The 21,157-nt window shown below is 40.4% G+C and overlaps 1 protein-coding gene across 1 annotated transcript in view; it reads left to right on the top strand.

Annotated features, from left to right (window-relative positions):
• Window positions 1–21,157, top strand: part of LOC103518378 — a 29,930-nt gene that overhangs the window by 2,715 nt on the left and 6,058 nt on the right. Inside the window, exons 3-6 of the mRNA XM_026830197.1 lie at window positions 10,499–10,599; window positions 17,638–17,789; window positions 19,658–19,761; window positions 20,288–20,460. Coding sequence (XP_026685998.1) covers window positions 10,499–10,599; window positions 17,638–17,789; window positions 19,658–19,761; window positions 20,288–20,460 — 530 coding nt within the window. The remainder of the gene's footprint in view (window positions 1–10,498; window positions 10,600–17,637; window positions 17,790–19,657; window positions 19,762–20,287; window positions 20,461–21,157) is intronic.

Genomic DNA, 21,157 nt, shown 5'->3' with positions numbered 1-21,157 from the left:
GGTGGAACAATTCCCGGCCTCGGGAGTCTGGCTGGTCGAAACAGTCCTCGGCCGAGCGCCCGTTTTCTGTCGAACCCTGGTCGCTCCAGTCTGTAGGGATAGTAATGGGTTCAAGAGCCTTTCATTATATTCATTGAGGTTTGACTGACAGAGACAGAGGTAAGATAGAAGAGGCGAAAAAAAAAAGAGGTTTGACAGAGGGAACTGTAACTGCCAAGGTCTTATCGTCCCTAAAGCGAAGAGAGAAGGAAGACAGGATAGGAGAAAGCCAGCCGTTCGAGCCCCGGGTTATCATCGAACCCGCGGCCTTGCGCTTACAAGGCAGATGCGCTACGAACCAAGCTAACTAGGCTGACAAGATTGATAGAGGGAATGTTGGACTTTCAAGGCTCGTCGCACAGCGTAGTAGTGCGACTTTTAGTAGCGCGTATAAATTAATACTAAACACACCTGGTGACGAGACAGAAGAGATTTCGCCGTCAAAATCGCTAGAGTCGGCATCAAGAGTTGTCGGATCCGAATTGGCGGTTTGATGCGGTTTCCGCGGCAAATTTGGGAGACAGCATTCCTTCGAGCTTTGGCGGTTGACGAAGAATAGGGTCCCTTGAAATGTCACCTGAGATGGAGAGAACAGAATGTAATACTAGTCGGTCAGTAACAATTGGTTTTGTAGCTGAATAGAAGTGCATATTGTCTTCAACTGGACTCAGGCTTGTCTCAAATTGGAAGCGTAGACGCGCGACTTTCAGTAGCCTGCAAACAAAACTTGTGAAAATGATAGAGATTCCCTACAGACTCAGTGTCATTTTCATAGCTTTGGTTTACATGAGGCCAATAACTGGACTGTCTGCTGACCTCTTGTAATACAGTCAACCCTTGCAAAGGAGTCTATTCTACCTGTGGGATATAGAACTCATTGGGCACTATGTTTCTATCGTGCAGGAGCTGTGCTACGTCCCAGGACATATTCCAGCGCCGCATTCTCTCTACTATGATGGCGCGGGGGATACCGTTGTTGTGTTGTGGGTAGCGGGACGCATACAGGGTGGGATTGTACGCCATCTTCGGGAACCACATGACGTTGCGCGACGTTCCGATGATCATGTCTGCGAAGAAATTCACTCTTTAGTGTCTATTTTGGAATCGAGAGACCTTGAAATTGGAAAAAGTTGACCCGATTACCATGAGACGTATTTTATTATTCCTTTCTGTGGCACTTTCGGCAAAGGATGAATTTTCAACTTCAACACCTTAACTTCCAAAGCATATTCCAGGGTGTTTAGTAAAAAAAAACTTGATTGTTAACTAATTGGCACCGAGGGTCCTATTCCACGAAAAAGTCTGGCTGGGGGACCTAGAACGGAGGATACCAGCCTGAAATTTCCCTTGCTAAAGAAACAGCAAAGGTTGAGTACGAAGGGCTTTGGCCCTGATTATCGGCCTAACCGTACCTTCTGAAAACCCTGCCTAGGGACATTTCTGATCTACATATCGAATCTTTCTGTGAAATTTGAGGACTTAAGCCGAAAAAAACCTCTTAATAAATCTGTATGTTACATTGTATTTGTATGTCGTACTGAAGTATTGTAGTACTTTAGTTCTAGCATTGTACTTATTATTTTTTTTGCTTCTCACATTATCAATCCATGTATTAAAACATATCCCTTACATGAGAGACAGACTCTTTAAAGCGGAATCTCTTTGGTTGAATAAATAAAAGTCGCGTAATTAAACAAGGCTTTTCTTACCGGTATCCTTTGTCACCTCATGTAAAGATTGTGGCGCTAGATGGATAGGAATGTAGCGCGGCTGTTTGGTGTACTCTATGTCGATGAGACGATGTGAGGTTTTCCACGGGGTCGGTGTTTCGAATTTGACTGCCTGAGTGCGGGGTTCGAGGCCTGGGAACGGAGAAAAACTTCAAATACCTATAAAATACAACTAGTTGTTTAGGGAACTGAAAAACTCACTCAGGGAAAATCTGTTTGGTGTACTCTATGTCGATGAGGCGATGTGAGGTTTTCCACGGGGTCGGTGTTTCGAATTTGACTGCCTGAGTGCGGGGTTCGTGGCCTGAGAACGGAGAAAAACTTTAAATACCTATAAAATACAACTAGTTGTTTAGGGAACTGAAAAACTCACTCAGGGAAAATGCCGATCGAACATGAAATCTAATAATAATAAAATTTCCTTCATGTGTTCAATATGTTTGCCAAATCGAATCAACATTGGACGAACAGTTAGCCCAGTGGTAACCCAGTGGGGATGGTAATGCTACGACACAGACCGCGCGAGTCTAATGTAGCAGTTGTTTTATTGCTATGAAATAATAGGATAAGGAAAGTAAAAACGGCATTGGAAATTGATATAGTCCAGAATTTGACTGCCTGAGTGCGGGGTTCGTGGCCTGAGAACGGAGAAAAACTTCAAATACCTATAAAATACAACTAGTTGTTTAGTGAACTGAAAAACTCACTCAGGAAAAATGCCGATCGAACATAAAATCTAATAATAAGAAAATTTCCTTCATGTGTTCAATATGTTTGCCAAATCGAATCAACATTGGACGAACAGTTAGCCCAGTAGTAACCCAGTGGGGACGGGAATGCTACGACACAGACCGCGCGAGTCTAATGTAGCAGTTGTTTTATTGCTATGAAATAATAGGATAAGGAAAGTAAAAACGGCATTGGAAATTGATATAGTCCATTTTTTTGTTCGTTTCACAAAGGTTCTTCCTAACTCACCCAAAATATCACGGGATGGTAATGCTACGACACAGACCGCGCGAGTCTAATGTAGCAGTTGTTTTATTGCTATGAAATAATAGGATAAGGAAAGTAAAAATGGCAATGGAAATTGATGTAGCCCGTTTTTTTGTTCGTTTCACAAAGGTTCTTCTTAATATATACTCACCCAAAATATCATCGGAAAAGAAAATCGTATCCCCCAGGCCCGCGGCCCGACCACTTTTCCCCGAATCTGTCTTCCGCGGGGTGCCGAACACTGGACCATGTGTATCAGTGTTCGTTACGAAGTCTCCAGACCCGACGGATGATTGCTGAGAGGGGGAAACTGAAGTTACGTCCAAATAGCCAGTGTCGCAGGGCAGGGCGGTGAAATCTTCGGTGCCGAAATAGGGGTGGAAATCTTCAGTACCGAAATAGCGATGGAAATCTTCAGTCCCGTATTCCGCGGGGTTGGAATAGAGTGTGAAAGTTGCAGACCCGGATCCCGAGATTTCGTGGGAAGAGTCCCCTGACATGGTGCAGTGGTGGGGCAACTCTGGAAATATTTTTTAAAATAAGAACGAATACAAGTATAAAACAAGATACCTACACATCAGTTTAGAATGTTTAGATTGTTACCCTTAATATTAAATCTTATCTTAGAAGCATAGATTAGGCTTAGGATAAAATTTCAATATTGTAAAAAAAGAAAATAAATAAACTGAAAATTGAAAAAGCGTTTGCCTTGTAAGCTTTTTTTAAACAAGAACGAATACAAGTATAAAACAAGATACCTACACATCAGTTTAGAATGTTTAGATTGTTACCCTTAACCTTAATGTTAAATCTTATCTTAGAAGCATAGATTAGACTTAGGATGAAATTTCAATATTGTAAAAAAGAAAATAAATAAATAAACTGAAATTTAAAGAAGCGTCTGCCTTGTAAGTGAAGTGCTAGGTCGTGGGCTCGATTCCTGACCGGGGGCGGATTGTATCCCTAACAGATAAAGTTTGTTCTCGGTTCTTGGAACGGTTGGCTTTCTCCTATCCTTCCGCTCGATTCCTGACCGGGGGCGGATTGTATCCCTAACAGATAAAGTTTGTTCTCGGTTCTTGGAACGGTTGGCTTTCTCCTATCCTTCTTTCTCTCTTCGCTTTGGGGATGGTAAGACCTCAGTAGTTACGGTTCACTCTATCCAAACCTCTTAAGAAAAATCTTACTAATCGTTTTTCTCTGAATCTTCTGTCTTCGTGAGGAAGACACAAATTCTTCGCATATTCTGATTGTGTAATTTAGATGGGTTTTTGACAGGTTGAATCTTTAATGAATCACCCATAGGCACGTAACTGCCTACGTAGAGGGGTTTTCTGTGGCTTCTTCTACTGAAGAGATAATTTGCCAGTTTTTCAGGAATCGATGTTGCTATTATCACGTAAACAGGTGTGTAAGTAGGAATTAACTGTTGTGGTCCGTCATTTGTCAAACTGACGGGATACCCTACCGAATTTCTTCATAGGTATTTCCCCGACAATAAATAGGTACATTTTAACATAATTTTATTTTAATCCTTACACTATTAAATCCTTACATAACAAACAATTAAATTTGTTTATTTCTTTTTCACTTATGATGTAAAAATGGGAGTAGACCAGCATAGTCTGGCTGGGGGACTTTAAACAGGGAGCATACCAGCCTGAAAATTCCCTTGCTATAGAATTAGCAAAGGTTGAGTGCGAAGGGCATCCACTCGTAAATTTTTGTAGCCAAAACCAAATGTCAGTCCGAAAGCGACCAAAAGTCAGTCCCTAGGGCTGATTCAGATTTAGGGCTGACGAAAAACGCTGATCCCGTCTAAACACGGGAAAAGGTGGGGAAAAAGAAGAAGACTTATATATGATGTAAAAATACATTTCATTCACCGTATATCCTTTTCCTTCTTACTTTTTCATAACAATTTCAAAATTTTTCTCCACAAATGACAATGAATTCGCTCATGCATAAAAGCGAAAAGAAAAAAAATATATTTATGAGAATGCAAAGAGAAGGCCTCTTTTTTCCCCCCCAACTTGAAATTGTTTCCTCAGCCATCCTTTTGTGTGTATTTTTTTTTTAAGAAGAGTGGGAGAGAGAGGGGAAGAGAGGGAGAGAGAGAGCTGGAAGAATGAAAAAGTGAAAGACACTTCAGTCGGAAAAAAAGTAGGTAAGTACTATTCCTCTTTGCTTTTGTATTTCTTGCCTTATTTCTGCCTGCGAAATATGCACACTTAAATATTTTTTTTAGAACATAAGAGATTAGGAAAGACAATATTTTGAAACCATTTTGAGTGATATGAGGGTAGGTAAGAGTTTGTCTTCCTTCGTAAACAAAAGTCGAAAAAAAAAAAAAAAAAGAAGAAAAAAAAACAATCGCTTACGAATTCCCTAAAATTTGATAGGACCCTACTTGCATGAAAGCCTTTATTATTTTTATTTTTTTTTAATTGGGGGTTGCCAGCCTTGTCAGCTTGAAGGGCAGCGCGTCTGGTTTGTAAGGGCTAGGTCGCGGGTTCGATTCTCGGCTGAATTTGATTTTATCCCAAATACACAAGGTTAAGTATTACTATTACTGTGGTTAAAGTCTCACATAATATTCGGAATCAAATTCCATACCTCGTCTGGGATTGAATCCACGCCCTCCTGTTCACCGGGCGAGCCTCTTGACCACTAGGCCGCGCCGCCGAGATAATAATAATAATAGACTCTTGACTCTTGAGTAGAAGGTAACCACTAGGCGAGGTTAACACCGGAGGCGTTTTCTACCACCTAACCCTTAGAGCTCCATTATTATGTGGTCAAAAACTCAAATAAATGAGGATAAAATTCCATGCCTCGGCTGGGATCGAACCGACGCCCTCCTGTTTACCAGGCGAGCCTCTTGACCTCTACGCCGCGCCACCGAGGTAACATGCAAAGGCAAAGAAGAAGTATTTATTTTCCATAGAATCCTCCTGCAGAAATGAGTGGAGTAGAAGACCAACCAATTGCTTTGGAATGGAAATGCCTTGTTTGTGATGCCCTCATCACATCAGCAGTAATTAGATATGATGTGCTCTACACAATGCTGCCTAGGTCGGGGGTTCTGCTGTGCAATTCATTGAACAAAGTTATGTGGACCAATTACATGACTACAAGTACTATGAGGAGCACGGTTATATGTCAAGTGTGAGTCCACTTGATTCCCTTACAGATACTCCGAAGAAAAAGAAAAAATCCCTACCTATACCCCGCCCCCGCCCCAGTCGTAGTAGGCGGAAAGAAAAGGAAAACCTAGGAGCTCGCAGTAATTCCAAAGTGGTGACGGTGAAATATCTGAGTGAAGATGGAATAGGGGAGGAGAAGTATGTGGTGAAAGAGGAGAACGAGGAAGTGAAGGAGAAGAAGGAAGAGATGGAGGAGGAGAAGAAGCCGAAAACGAAAGCACCGCGGAAGAGAAATAGAAAGCCGAGAATTGGTGAGTTTTTATTGTTAATAAATAAAAAAACTCTTGACTTTTAGTTTTACAAATTTAATATATTTTATCTATACGCGTATTTCGGGTAATTCCAAAGTGGTGACGGTATTCCAAAGTCTTGAGAATGGATCTACTTTAATCGAGTAGCGACGAGTGGCGGCATAATTAGAGTGTGTAATAAGATGAAAGTATAGTTTGGTGTGTCAACAAATCATTATCTATTGTATTTTATCTTTTAGAAAAATTACACAATACTCTGATAGAGTCAATCTCGAGCATTAAATAACAACATATTTTATCTTAATTTTTCTCGTAATTTAAATGGGCCGGGATATAGTTTGGTGTGTCAACAAATCATTTTCTATTGTATTTTATCTTTTAGAAAAATTATGCAATACTCTAATAGAGTCAATCTCGAGCATTAGATATTTTATCTTATTTTTTCTCGTAATTTAAATGGGCCGGGCGGCGCCGGCTCTTCGAACTCTTGACGTTCGCGCGCCTCCCGAAAAAAAATGCACACACAATTTACTTGGATAACCTATTTAGCCTGTTTATCCTGTCAACATAGTAGGTAGTACTTTAAAGTTTCTTTAAGTACTCCAGTGGACTTGCTCAGTCTCATTTTAAAATAAATGCAAATGTAAATGCAGTTCTTTGTGTTATTATGTCACAATTTCGGTGCTCACTGCAGCATTGTAGGATTTTTCCCAATATCTCAATAATCCTAAAATCCAATGTTTACCTACCATGCATGTGCTTTTATGTGCTTTTATATGTCATAGCTACTCATTTTCCTCACGAGGCTGAGTGGGCCCCAAAACAGCCAGTCACAGAATTGGGTATTTACCCGGGTAAATACCCAGGGTATTTACCCCAAAAATAAGTACCCGGGTATTTACCCATCACTACAGAATCAATAATTAGCATGATACAAATTTCTTGACCCTGCCGGGAATTAAACCTGGGTCTCCTGCATGCAAGGTGAGTGCAGTGACCACTATGCCATGGGAGCTGACATCTCATTTTAAAATACACTTCATCTTTTAATTAATCTTTCCCCCGTAGGTGTCTCAACCTATTTGATGACTTGGAACTAGCCGAGGAGCAATGTAGAAGATTACGATTCACCTTGACAACCAACTTTGCCAAAACCTGTGCAAAGTATGGAGAACTATTAGACGACTCAATGTACGGTGTGGCATGTCAAACAGACCTCCTTGGAGATGACCTATTACTGCAAGTCAAGAAAGAAGAAATCCCCTTGAAACAGAAGCATGAGTGTCCAACATGCGGCAAGAAATGGCGCACGGTATCAGAATTGAACGCGCACATACAGACACACTCTGATCTGAGACCTTTCGTATGTGAGATTTGCGGTCAGGGATATAAGATGAGGAAGGCGCTGCTGGTTCATGTGGGAATGCACAATGGGATTCATCTCCTTGGAGATGACCTATTACTGCAAGTCAAGAAAGAAGAAATCCCCTTGAAACAGAAGCAAAGAAAAAGTTCGAGGAAAAAAACAACGAAGACAAAAGCTAAGAAATATTCTCAGGTAAGTTTATATTTCCATGGATTTAAGAGAGAAAAAGTTTAATAGAGGGAATTGTAATTTGAACCCACATTCAACGATATGTTTGAAACCATCAACAAGTGTGAGGAGAAATTCAAATCCATTCAACCCGACATGTTGACGAACGTCGACCTCATCAAGGAAAGCATGAAGAAGTTCCAAGACAATACCCTACCCATCCTGAACATCCTTATGAACCCAAACTTCCAGCCCAAACACTGGGAAGAGTTTGAGACAAGACCTGCTCAAACTACCCGTCACACCGTTTGATCAAACGAAAGATCTCAAGGAACAGTTCGAGCCTTACAAGGACTTCTGGACAACAGCTTCGGATTTCCAGAAGATGCTTCAGCAATGGACAGAACGCCCGCTTGCCCAGCTTGACCTGGCAACTATTGAACCCACATTCAACGATATGTTTGAAACCATCAACAAGTGTGAGGAGAAATTCAAATCCATTCAACCCGACATGTTGACGAACGTTGACCTCATCAAGGAAAGCATGAAGAAGTTCCAAGACAATACCCTACCCATCCTGAACATCCTTATGAACCCGAACTTCCAGCCCAAACACTGGGAAGAGTTCCTCGTCCTGAACCGCAGTCAACCATCGTGAGGACTTGTGCTTGGTCTTTAAAAGCAGAGAGAACCCTTTGAAGAACTGCCAGCTTGCTGGGCTGGTTAGGGTTGATTAATTCTAGAACTTGATTAATTTTTATGGAAGTCAAGACGCTCGTCTGGTAAACAGGAGGGCATGGGTCCAATCCCAGCCGACTTTTGTTGTCTTCAATTTGGGTACTAGCGGCCTTGGAAGCGCTAGGTCGCGGGTTTGGTTCCCAACCAGGGCAAACTTTAGATTAGAACTTCATCCTGAACAGATAAGGTTCGTTCTCGGAACGGCTGGCTTTCTCCTATCCTGTCTTCATTCTCTCTTCGATTCCGGGACAATCAGACCTCCAATGTTACAGTTTCCTCTATCAAACCTTGTTAAAAATATCTCAATTTGTGTAATTTATCTATTTTTTTAATACACAATTAGCAATTAATTATCAGCTATTATTGGCTCCAAGTTAATTTACTATTCTATTTTCCTCAATTTTTAGCTAAATCCCTTTTTTTTTTGTTCACGAGTGTAGTCGAGCCGGTGAGATATTTGGAAATATCCAAATCGGATTCTATCTGCCTACAGGAAACGTTGATGTGTTATTATCTTACACTACGTCATGGGACTATATGGCCTACTTAGACTGCATTGTCTGGCGAAATACCTTAAAGCTAAAATCGTGTAAAAATCTAAAATTGGACTGAGAACCTTGTAAAGTTCGCCGTGCTGTAACAATAGGCGAATTTGACTACTATTAATTTACTGTTCTATTTTCCTCAATTTTTAGCTAAATCCCTTTTTTTTTGTTCACGAGTGTAGTCGAGCCGGTGAGATATTTGGAAATATTATCCAAATCGGATTCTATCTGCCTACAGGAAACGTTGATGTGTTATTATCGTGTTTATTATCTTGCACTACGTCATGGGACTATATGGCCTACTTAGACTGCATTGTCTGGCGAAACACCTTAAAGCTAAAATCGTGTAAAAATCCAAAATTGGACTGAGAACCTTGTAAAGTTCGCCGTGCTGTAACAATAGGCGAATTTGACTACTCTTTATGTTTGTGAAAAAAAAAACTTGATTGTTAACGAATTGGGACCGAGGGTCCTATTCCACGAAAAAGTCTGGCTGGGGGACCTAGAACGGAGGATACCAGTCTGAAATTTCCCTTGCTAAAGAAACAGCAAAGGTTGAGTACGAAGGGCTTTGGCCCTGAATATCGGCCGAACCGTACCTTCTGAAAACCCTGCCTAGGGACATTTCTGATCTACATAAATTATCGAATCTTTCTGTGAAGTTTGAGAACTTAAGCCGAAAAAAAAACCTCTTAATAAATCTGTATGTTGTACTAAAATGTATTTGTATGTTGTACTAAAATGTATTTGTATGTCGTACTGAAGTATTGTAGTACTTTAGTTCTAGTATTGTACTTGTTATTTTCACATTATCAACTTGTTCTCACTATTGTTAACACATCTCTTGTCTCGCAGCAATTATACTCAAGTGGGACCATTATTGTCTTGCTGTTGAATATGTTAATGGGTGTGTGAATGTGTATGACTTCTGTTTATTTATTATTTGCTTTAAGATGAGTATTTCATCGCCGTTTTAATTTCGTAGCAATGAATCACTGCTACTTGCCTACTTTTTTTTTTAGTGTAGGAAAAAGCCAGATGTTCCAAGGACGAACCTGTTTTTTTTCGATAGAGGGAACTGTAACTGCTAAGGTCTTTTCGTCCCGAAATTGAAGAAAGAAGGAAGACAGGATAGGAGAAAGCCAGCCGTTCCGAGGTACAAACCTTGTCCCTTCAGGATAAAAAAAAGGGCGGGAATCGAACCCGCGGCCTAGCGCTTGCAAGGCAGACGTGCTACCAACCAAGCTAACTAAATTTATGTTCTAAAAGTAAATTTAAAGACAGGATAGGAGAAAGCCAGCCGTTCCGAGGTACGAACCTTATCCCTTCAGGATAAAATCCGCCCCGGGCGGGAATCGAACCCGCGGCCTAGCGCTTGCAAGGCAGACGTGCCACCAACCAAGCTAACTAAATTTATGTTCTAAAAGTAAATTTGTGTTTTGTGTTGGTTTGTTTTCAGACGGTTACCAGGCTGGATCCGAAGTTTGTCGGTGTCCATTGTCAAGAAGTGGGAGGTAAAAATTACGAACAGAGTATGCAGCATGTCGAGTTCTTTGTCAAGTAAGTACTTAAGTTTGTACTTTAATAGATTTAACTTTGTACTTTAGTACCGTTCGGCCGTTATTTTGGGTCATTTCTTTAAAAAGCTCAAAACGACTTCTCTCCTCTCAGGACTTCAAATTTTTCGGCCAAAGTAGCTCAAACTTACCACAAGGATTAGATAAATTATGTAGATCAATAATATCCCTGGGTCCTGTTTCCAGAAGGTACGGTTCGGTTGTTATTCCGGACCAAAGTTTTGCTATTCAGGACTATACTTGGAAAAAGCTCAAAAGGAATAAATACATGGTTCTCAGGACTTTACTTTCAGCCACAGGTCGCTCAGAGTGGGAGGTAAAAATTACGAACAGAGTATGCAGCATGTCGAGTTCTTTGTCAAGTAAGTACTTAAGTTTGTACTTTAATGAATTTAATTTTGTACTTTAGTACCGTTCGGCCGTTATTTTGGGTCATTTCTTTAAAAAGCTCAAAACGACTTCTCTCTTCTCAGGACTTCGGCCAAAGTAGCTCAACCTTACCACAAGGATTAGATAAATTATGTAGATCAATAATATCCCTGGGCCCTGTTTCCAGAAGGTACGGCTCGGTTGTTATTCCGAACCAAAGTTTTGCTATTTAGGGCTATACTGGGAAAAAGCTCAAAAGGAATACACGGTTCTCAGGACTTTACTTTCAGCCACAGGTCGCTCAAATTTTGCAGAGAGCTTCGATAGAGTATGTCGATCAAAAGTGTCCGCGGTCCGGACCTCGAGAAATTTATTCTATTCTATTTTTCATATGCCTACCTAGAGTCCTAAAATTTTTTGGTCTTCTCCTTTTCAACGGGGTCTTTATTTATTTTTATTTAAGAACGGACACACAGGGTGTTATTAAGGTAAGTTCCTAACATACCTATTTTTTTTTTTTTTACTATAAAAAACACGCCTACATAAAAAAAAGAGGTTTGACAGAGGGAACTGTAATTGTTAAGGTCTTATCGTCCCGACATCGAAGAGAGAATTGGAGAAAGCCAGCCGTTCCGAGAACGAACCTTATCCGTTCAGTATAAAATCCGCCTCGGGCGGGAATCGAACCCGCGGCCTAGTGCTTACAAGGCAGATGCGCTATCAACCAAGCTAACTAGGCTGACCATACCATTTGGAATGAAAAATAATCTTCTTTTATGTTTTCTATATAAATTCTATTTCTATTTTCTATATAAAGTAAATATAAAAAATATAAATATAAAATTCTTTTATGTTTTCAGAAATTAGGAGACGGCTTGGATCTTCATCGAATTCAGAACGCCAAAAATGTGGACGGTATGACGCTCGAGTACAGGGATGATAGCAATGAGGTGAGACATAGCTTTCCAATGAGGAGATCCACTTACCCAAAAGTACTAACACAAAATTTTCATTAATACTTCATCACACTATCCAGACAGGAACTTATTTGGAGGCATCCCAACTTCTTGTATTTTACTAATGAAACTGGCTTGAAACTGTAAAATGTTGTTCTGTCCTTCGTTATTTCGGTGGGGTACCAAAAACCAAAGAGCAAATTTCTCTTTATACTAAGTGCCAGAAGTCGTGGGCTCGATTCCCGTCCAGGGCGGATTTTATCCTGAACGGCTGAACGGTTGGCTTTCTCCTATACTGTCTTCTCTCTTCGCTTTCGGGACGATAAGATCTTAGCAGTTACGGTTCCCTTTATCAAACCTCTTGGAAAAAAAGGTTCGTTCTTGGAACGTCTGGCTTTCTCCTACCCTAGAACGTTACGTTGCACAGCTTTATTATTCGTATTATTTTTATTATTTCTTTATACTAAGTGCCAGAGGTCGTGGGCTCGATTCCCGTCCAGGGCGGATTTTATCCTGAACGGCTAAACGGCTGGCTTTCTCCTATACTCTCTTCGCTTTCGGGACGATAAGATCTTAGCAGTTACGTTCCCTCTATCAAACCTCTTCGAAAAAATCTGGTGTGAACATCACACGACTTTCCTTATCCTATTGAATGATGCTTATTTGAGTGTTCTTTTACCCAACTTTTACAATATCTCTAACCGTTTTGTCGCTATAGCTGAAAACCGCCGTGTTTTGGCACTAAAAACTGACCATCGAAATTTTGACCCGATTACATTACTTTCCTTCCTATAGGATAAGGAAAGTAAAAAAGGTTCGTTCTTGGAACGTCTGGCTTTCTCCTACCCTAGTACGTTACGTTGCACAGCTTTATTATTCGTATTATTACTTTCTATTACCCTTACGTATAGGGAACCTATACAAGGTAATGAGAAAGTATTGCAACGGGTCCAAATTTTTTTCAATATTCCCTTATTTTCTGTATTCTCAGAGTTGAACTTCGTCAGTTGTGAAGGACAGTGCGTGTTCTCTGGCAATATTGAAGACGTTCCCACCAAAGAGAAGTCCAAATTCCCACAGGACTTTTTCCCCGAAGTAAGTGTGTTCAGTCTATTCTTTGGACGACCAAAACGAAATGAAAAAAAAGAAAAGGAAAAAAAAACTAGTATAGCTCCGCTATACTGTAGTAATAGAAAGTAACAAAAGGACCAGAGTGAAGACGACCATCCATCTTCACTCTGGACAAAGACAGCTTAACTTACAGACAGCGCGAATGGAATGGACACGTTACCAACATAAAACTAAAGGTTGCAGACGTTCCCACCAAAGAGAAGTCCAAATTCCCACAGGACTTTTTCCCCGAAGTAAGTGTGTTCAGTCTATTCTTTGGACGACCAAAAAGAAAAAAAAGACCAGAGTGAAGACGACCATCCATCTTCACTCTGGACAAAGACAGCTTAACTTGCAGACAGCGCGAATGGAATGAGACGTTACCAACATAAAAACAACCAATACCTCAGAAAATAGTTAGTAGCAAGTTAGGATTTTCTGATCAGAAGACTACGCGCCTCCCAATATTTCCCTACAACCTACAATGGTATCGCTGGCTTCCAAGGCAGGACCCGAGTGCAAGTAGACTTCATATTAGCATTTAAGGACTAGAGAGGAGCCAGCCTAGTTAGCTTAGTTAGTAGTGCGTCTGCTTTGCAAGCGCTGGGCCGCGGGTTCGATTCCTAGTACAGAATATAATCTCATAGGTTTGGATACGTGTATGGGAGATCACAAGGTAAGTTTTACGATTTATTCATTTATCTATCTATTTTTCTACAACTGCATTTCTTTCATTGGAATTTCCCTATGAACACAACTTAAGTACTCTTCTCTTGTGGTTAAAGCTAGGTACTCCTTAATGTTCTCTCACTCTCGCCCAATAGCGAGTTTTTCGATAAGTGAAATTATACACTCTTCCTTTGTAACAATACCATTGTTCTTATCTTTTAGTACAGAATATAATCTCATAGGTTTGGATACGTGTATGGGAGATCACAAGGTAAGTTTTACGATTTATTCATTTATCTATCTATTTATCAACTGCATTTCTTTCATTGGGAATTTCCCTATGAACACAAGTTAAGTACTTTTCTCTTGTGGTTAAAGCTAGGTACTCCTTAATGTTCTCTCACTCTCGCCCAATAGCGAGTTTTTCGATAAGTGAAATTGTACACTCTTCCTTTGTAACAATACGACCTATTAGAAAACGTACAGGAAACCTTATCCAAATATCTACTGTACACTGGGGTGCAAAAAAATGGGACAGTTTGAATTTCCAATTTTTATCGCTTTAAGGTCCCTTCCCACTTGTCGTTCGGAATTTTTTTGTTGTCTTCAATTTGGGTACCAGCCTTGGAAGCGCTAGGTTCGGTTACCAACCGGGGCGAACTTTAGATTAGAACTTCATCCTGAACGGATAATGTTCGTTCTCGGAACGGCTGGCTTTCTCCTATCCTGCCCTCCTTCTCTCTTCAATTTCGGGACAATCAGACCTCCGTTGTTACAGTTTCCTCTATCAAACCTTGTTAAAAATATCTCAATTTGTTTAATTTATCTATTTTTTTAATACACAATTAGCAATTAATTAATTTTCAGCTATTATTGGCTCCAATTTAATTTACTATTCTATTTTCCTCAATTTTTAGCTAAATCCCTTTTTTTTTGTTCACGAGTGTAGTCGAGCCGGTGAGATATTTGGAAATGGAGGTGAGATCACTTGGGTTAAGCTACGTTGAGCGTGGTTAGGTAACCTACAGGGTACGGTGTTTCATGATGCGTCCAATTTCGTTGCCATGGAAACGTTCCCCTCTGTTTACTCCAAGACTCGCCAGAGAGCGTTAGACTACACACTGGAGAGGTGAGATCACTTGGGTTAAGCTACGTTGAGCGTGGTTAGGTAACCTACAGGGTACGGTGTTTCATGATGCGTCCAATTTCGTTGCTATGGAAACGTTCCCCTCTGTTTACTCCAAGACTCGCCAGAGAGCGTTAAACTACACACTGGAGAGGTAAATATTTAGCAGAGTTGTCTCCTCGTATTTATCCTGAACGGATTATGTTCGTTCTTCCTACAGGGTACGGTGTTTCATGATGCGTCCAATTTCGTTGCTATGGAAACGTTCCCCTCTGTTTACTCCAAGACTCGCCAGAGAGCGCTAGACTACACACTGGAGAGGTAAATATTTAGCAGAGTTGTCTCCTCGTATTTATCCTGAACGGATTATGTTCGTTCTAGGAACGGCTGGCTTTCTCCTTTCCTGTCTTCCTTCTCTCTTCGATTTCGGGACGATAAGACCTTAGCAGTTCCCAGTTCCCTCTGTCAAATCTCTTCTTTTTTCAATCAACTATTTTTTCTCGCGATGTTTAGTCTTTTTTTTTACTAAGCTCTTTAATTATAATTTCTATTTTTTATACATGTTGTTGGCGCCGACATTTTAGTCTGATATTTATTGTCAATCTGATGACTGCTTTTGAAAGCTCGCCAAAATTTCAGCCCAAAATTTGTTTCTTTTGTTTCCAGGTTTGCCACGGATGGTAACGGGGTAGCTCCTTTCTTCCTGTTCGGGGACTTCAACTTTCGAACGGACACACAGGGTGTTATTAAGGTAAGTTCCTTTTTTTTTTTTTTTTTTTTTTTAAAATGTTATTTAACTTTTTTTTTTTAAAAAAAAAAAAAAAAAATTTTTTTTTTTTTTTTTCAAAATGATAATTAACTTTATTTTTCAATAAGACAGAACAAACATAAAGCAAACAATAATAAGTAGTACAAAAAAGAAGCAATTTCCTTTTTTCCACTTTCTTATTTTAACTTTAATAAAATAAAATGTCCTGTCTCTTTTTGTTGGGATGTACCCCCCATTCATAGAATACCTACATACAAAAATATGTATTCTGTGCTAAATGGGGGCAAAATTGTTGTGATAATAATTATGTAATTTTTTAATTATTTATGCTTAGTTCATATTTAAAATGTTCCTAACATACCTATTTTTTTTACTATAAAAAAAACATGCCTACATAAAAAAAAGAAGTTTGACAGAGGGAACTGTAATTGTTAAGGTCTTATCGTCCCGACATTGAAAAGAGAAGGAAGACAGGATAGGAGAAAGCCAGCCGTTCCGAGAACGAACCTTATCCGTTCAGTATAAAATCCGCCCCGGGCGGGAATCGAACCCGCGGCCTGGTGCTTACAAGACAGATGCGCTATCAACCAAGCTAACTAAGCTGACCATAGCATTTGGAATGAAAAATAATCTTCTTTTATGTTTTCAGAAATTAGGAGACGGCTTAGATCTTCATCGAATTCAGAACGCCAAAAATGTGGACGGTATGACTCTCGAGTACAGGGATGATAGCAATGAGGTGAGACATAGCTTTCCAATGAGGAGATCCTGGGTTCGATCCTCAGAAATGACGAAAATAATAATAATAGTGCTTATTTATACTGCTCGCATAGGACTGAAAAGTCCCTTTACTCCAGCAGTAGGCTACTACTATTATTGTGGTCAAATTCTCAAATTATATTGAGGATAAAATTCCATACCTCGGCTGGGATTGAACCCACGCCCTCCTGTTTACCAGGCGAGCGCCTTGACCACTACACCACCGAGGTAGGTAAAATCTGTAAGTCCAATTTCGTTGCCATGGAAACGTTCCCCTCTGTTTACTCCAAGACTCGCCAGAGAGCGCGAGCTTCGATAGAGTATGTCGATCAAAAGTGTCCGCGGGCCGGACCTCGAGAAATGTACCGTTTGGCCGTTATTTTGGGTCATTTCTTTAAAAGGGACTTTTCAGTCCTATTCGGGCAGGATAAACAAGGTAATATTATTCTATTCTATTTTTCATTTGCCTGCCTAGAGTCCTAAAATTTTTTGGTCTTCTCCTTTTCAACGGGGTCTTTATTTATTTTTGTTTAATGAATCACCCATAGGCACGTAACTGCCTACGTAGAGGGGTTTTCTGTGGCTTCTTCTACTGAAGAGATAATTTGCCAGTTTTTTTAGGAATCGATGTTGCTATTATCACGTAAACAGGTGTGTAAGTTGGAATTAACTGTTGTGGTCCGTCATTTGTCAAACTGACGGGATACCCTACCGAATTTCTTCATAGGTAGGTATTTCCCCGACAATAAATGTACATTTTAAAAAGGCCGTGTAAAAAAAAAAAAAAAAAAAAAAAAAAAAAAAAAAAAGGCCAAAGTAGCTCAAACTTACCACAAGGATTAGATAAATTATGTAGATCAATAATATCCCTGGGCTCTGTTTCCAGAAGGTGCGGTTCGGCTGTTATTCCGGACCAAAGTTTTGCTATTTAGGGCTATACAGGGGAAAAGCTCAAAAGGAATACACGGTTCTCAGGACTTTACTTTCAGCCACAGGTCGCTCAAATTTTGCAGAGAGCTTCGATAGAGTATGTCGATCAAAAGTGTCCGCGGGCCGGACCTCGAGAAATGTACCGTTTGGCCGTTATTTTGGGTCATTTCTTAAAAAGGGACTTTTCAGTCCTATTCGGGCAGGATAAACAAGGTAATATTATTCTATTCTATTTTTCATATGCCTGCCTAGAGTCCTAAAATTTTTTGGTCTTCTCCTTTTCAACGGGGTCTTTATTTATTTTTATTTACCCCTATTTTCCTTCTTTCCCAGGTTACTAATGTCAAGTGAAGAGCTACGCCTGTTTGACAAAGTGCGAATATTTCTAGACGAGGATTTCTCATCGGCAGAAAATTTCACCGCGCTGGGTAACTTCTACTTCATTCACAAATCCATCACCGACATTCTCATATGGGACTTTAAAGGTAAACATTATTAGTTATTGTATTACAGTACCTGGTGGTGTAGTGGTCAAGGCGCTCGCCTGGTAAACAGGAGGGCGTGGGTTCAATCCCAGCCGAGGTATGGAATTTTATCTGTTAGTCCCTTAGCCAGATTAAACAGGTCTACACTCTCTGTTCAAATTCCCCCAGCCAGACTAAGCCTCGGTGGTTTGGTCAAGGCGCTCGCCTGGTAAACAGGAGGGCGTGGGTTCAATCCCAGCCGAGGTATGGAATTTTATCCTCAATAAGGCGCTCGCCTGGTAAACAGGAGGGCGTGGGTTCAATCCCAGCCGAGGCATGGAATTTTATCCTCAATATAATTTGAAAATTTGACCACAATAGAAGTAGTAGCCTACTGCTGGACTAAAGGGACTTTTCAGTCCTATGCGAGCAGTATAAATAAGCTGGTCAAGGCGCTCGCCTGGTAAACAGGAGGGCGTGGGTTCAATCCCAGCCGAGGTATGGAATTTTATCCTCAATATAATTTGAAAATTTGACCACAATAGAAGTAGTAGCCTACTGCTGGACTAAAGGGACTTTTCAGTCCTATGCGAGCAGTATAAATAAGCACTGTTATTAAGGAGCGCGGTAGCGCTCCGCCCCGCCAAGTCAAGAAAGTTTGACCGCGCTACTAGAGATATTATACGCGACAGGGAAAGTAGCCGTTTTCAGGTAGTTGTAGGGGCCACAATAGAAGTAGTAGCCTACTGCTGGAGTAAAGGGACTTTTCAGTCCTATGCGAGCAGTATAAATAAGCACTGTTATTCCCTCTATCAAACCTCTCCAAAAAAGTAGGCAGGTCTTACATACTAGTATTTTTGAAGAGGTTTGGTAGAGAGAACTGTAACGACTGAGGTTGAGGTCAAATCGTACCAAAGCTGAAGATAAAAGGACAGCCGTTCCGAAAACGAAGCTTATCTGTTCAGGATAAAATCCGCCCCTTGCGGGAATCGAACCCGCGGCCTAGCGTTTACAAGGTAGACGCGCTACTAATCAAGTAAATGGGCTGCCCAATTACCTTGTTAGCCGTTACAAGACCAGAAGTTTAAACTTGGAAGATGGAGCAGGGGTTCCCTAATGTGATGTTGTTTTCTGGAGATGTTTCTTTTTTATGCACAAATGGTTTATTAATAAAGTCTACTATTATTTGAAATCTCTCATCAAGGAAAGTATTACCTTGTTATAAGCCCGTCCTTTCTTTATTAATGTAGTAGGTACTTACCCAAAAGCGAAGATGGAGCAGGGGTTCCCTAATGTGATGTTGTTTTCTGGAGATGTTTCTTTTTTATGCACAAATGGTTTATTAATAAAGTCTACTATTATTTGAAATCTCTCATCAAGGAAAGTATTACCTTGTTATAAGCCCGTCCTTCCTTTATTAATGTAGTAGGTACTTACCCAAAAGTACTAACACAAAATTTTAATTAATACTTCATCACACTATCCAGACAGGAACTTATTTGGAGGCATCCCAACTTCTTGTATTTTACTAATGAAACTGGCTTGAAACTCTAAAATGTTGTTCTGTCCTTCGTTATTTCGGTGGGGGTACCAAAAACCAAAGAGCAAATTTCTCTTTATACTAAGTGCCAGAGGTCGTGGGCTCGATTCCCGTCCAGGGCGGATTTTATCCTGAACGGCTAAACGGCTGGCTTTCTCCTATCTTGTCCTCCTTCTCCCTTCGCTTTCGGGACGATAAGATCTTAGCAGTTACGGTTCCCTCTATCAAACCTGTTCGAAAAAAAGGTTCGTTCTTGGAACGTCTGGCTTTCTCCTACCCTAGTACGTTACGTTGCACAGCTTTATTATTCGTATTTTTTTCAATATTCCCTTATTTTCTGTATTTTCAGAGTTGAACTTCGTCAGTTGTGAAGGACAGTGCGTGTTCTCTGGCAATATTGAAGACGTTCCCACCAAAGAGAAGTCCAAATTCCCACAGGACTTTTTCCCCGAAGTAAGTGTGTTCAGTCTATTCTTTGGGCGACCAAAAAGAAATGAAAAAAAGAAAAGAAAAAAAAAAGGACCAGAGTGAAGACGACCATCCATCTTCACTCTGGACAAAGACAGCTTAACTTGCAGACAGCGCGAATGGAATAAGACGTTACCAACATAAAACTAAAGGTTGTCATTCCACCCTCCTCTCCCTCACCTTCAGATTGGGAATAAATTTAGAATAGAATATACCTTGTTTATCCTGCCAGAATGAGACTGAAAAGTCCCTTTACTCCCGCAGTCTAAACAAGGTTTTATATATTTCATAGGTAAAGGTTATGAATATGTATGTAAATAAAAAAAAACTCTAGAGATAGAGCGATCAGTGTGTGAACTATGAAATGTGAAATGTGAATGAGTGAATGGATCTCGTTCTTATAATATAAGATTTCATAGGTAAAGTTTATGAATATGTATGTAAAAAAAAACTTGTTTAAATTACAAGAGAAAAATGTATAGGTACCTACACTGTTTCTCTTCTCTTCCAGTGTAAATGGTCTCGCAAAGGATTTCTTCGTACCCGTTGGAATCTACAGGGTACGGTGTTCGACTTGGTCAACATTCATCTGTTTCATGATGCGTCCAATTTCGTTGCCATGGAAACGTTCCCCTCTGTTTACTCCAAAACTCGCCAGAGAGCGCTAGACTACACACTGGAGAGGTAAGATAACTTGAGTTAAGCTACGTTGAGCGTGGTTAGGTAACCTACAGGGTACGGTGTTTCATGATGCGTCCAATTTCGTTGCCATGGAAACGTTCCCCTCTGTTTACTCCAAGACTCGCCAGAGAGCGCTAGACTACACACTGGAGAGGTAAGATTACTTGGGTTAAGCTACGTTGAGCGTGGTTAGGTAACCTACAGGGTACGGTGTTTCATGATGCGTCCAATTTCGTTGCCATGGAAACGTTCCCCTCTGTTTACTCCAAGACTCGCCAGAGAGCGCTAGACTACACACTGGAGAGGTGAGATCACTTGGGTTAAGCTACGTTGAGCGTGGTTAGGTAACCTACAGGGTACGGTGTTTCATGATGCGTCCAATTTCGTTGCTATGGAAACGTTCCCCTCTGTTTACTCCAAGACTCAGAGTTGTCTCCTCGTATTTATCCTGAACGGATTATGTTCGTTCTTGGAACGGCTTTCTCCTTTCCTGCCCTCCTTCTCTCTGCGATTTTGCGACGATAAGACCTTAGCAGTTCCCTCTGTCAAATCTCTTCTTTTTACTTTCTATTACTACAGTATAGCGGAGCTATACTGTAGTAATAGAAAGTATTGCAATCGGTCCAAATTTTCAAAATCGGGAAATGGTTGGAAATATCCGTTTTGGGATCCCCTGATGTCAAAAAAGTGATTTTTAGCC

Source organism: Diaphorina citri, unplaced genomic scaffold, assembly GCF_000475195.1.
Source record: "Diaphorina citri unplaced genomic scaffold, Diaci psyllid genome assembly version 1.1 scaffold2170, whole genome shotgun sequence".
Taxonomy (NCBI): Eukaryota; Metazoa; Arthropoda; class Insecta; order Hemiptera; family Psyllidae; genus Diaphorina; species Diaphorina citri.
The sequence above is the reverse complement of the archived record's forward strand: the minus strand, read 5'-3'. Positions and strand labels throughout refer to the sequence as shown.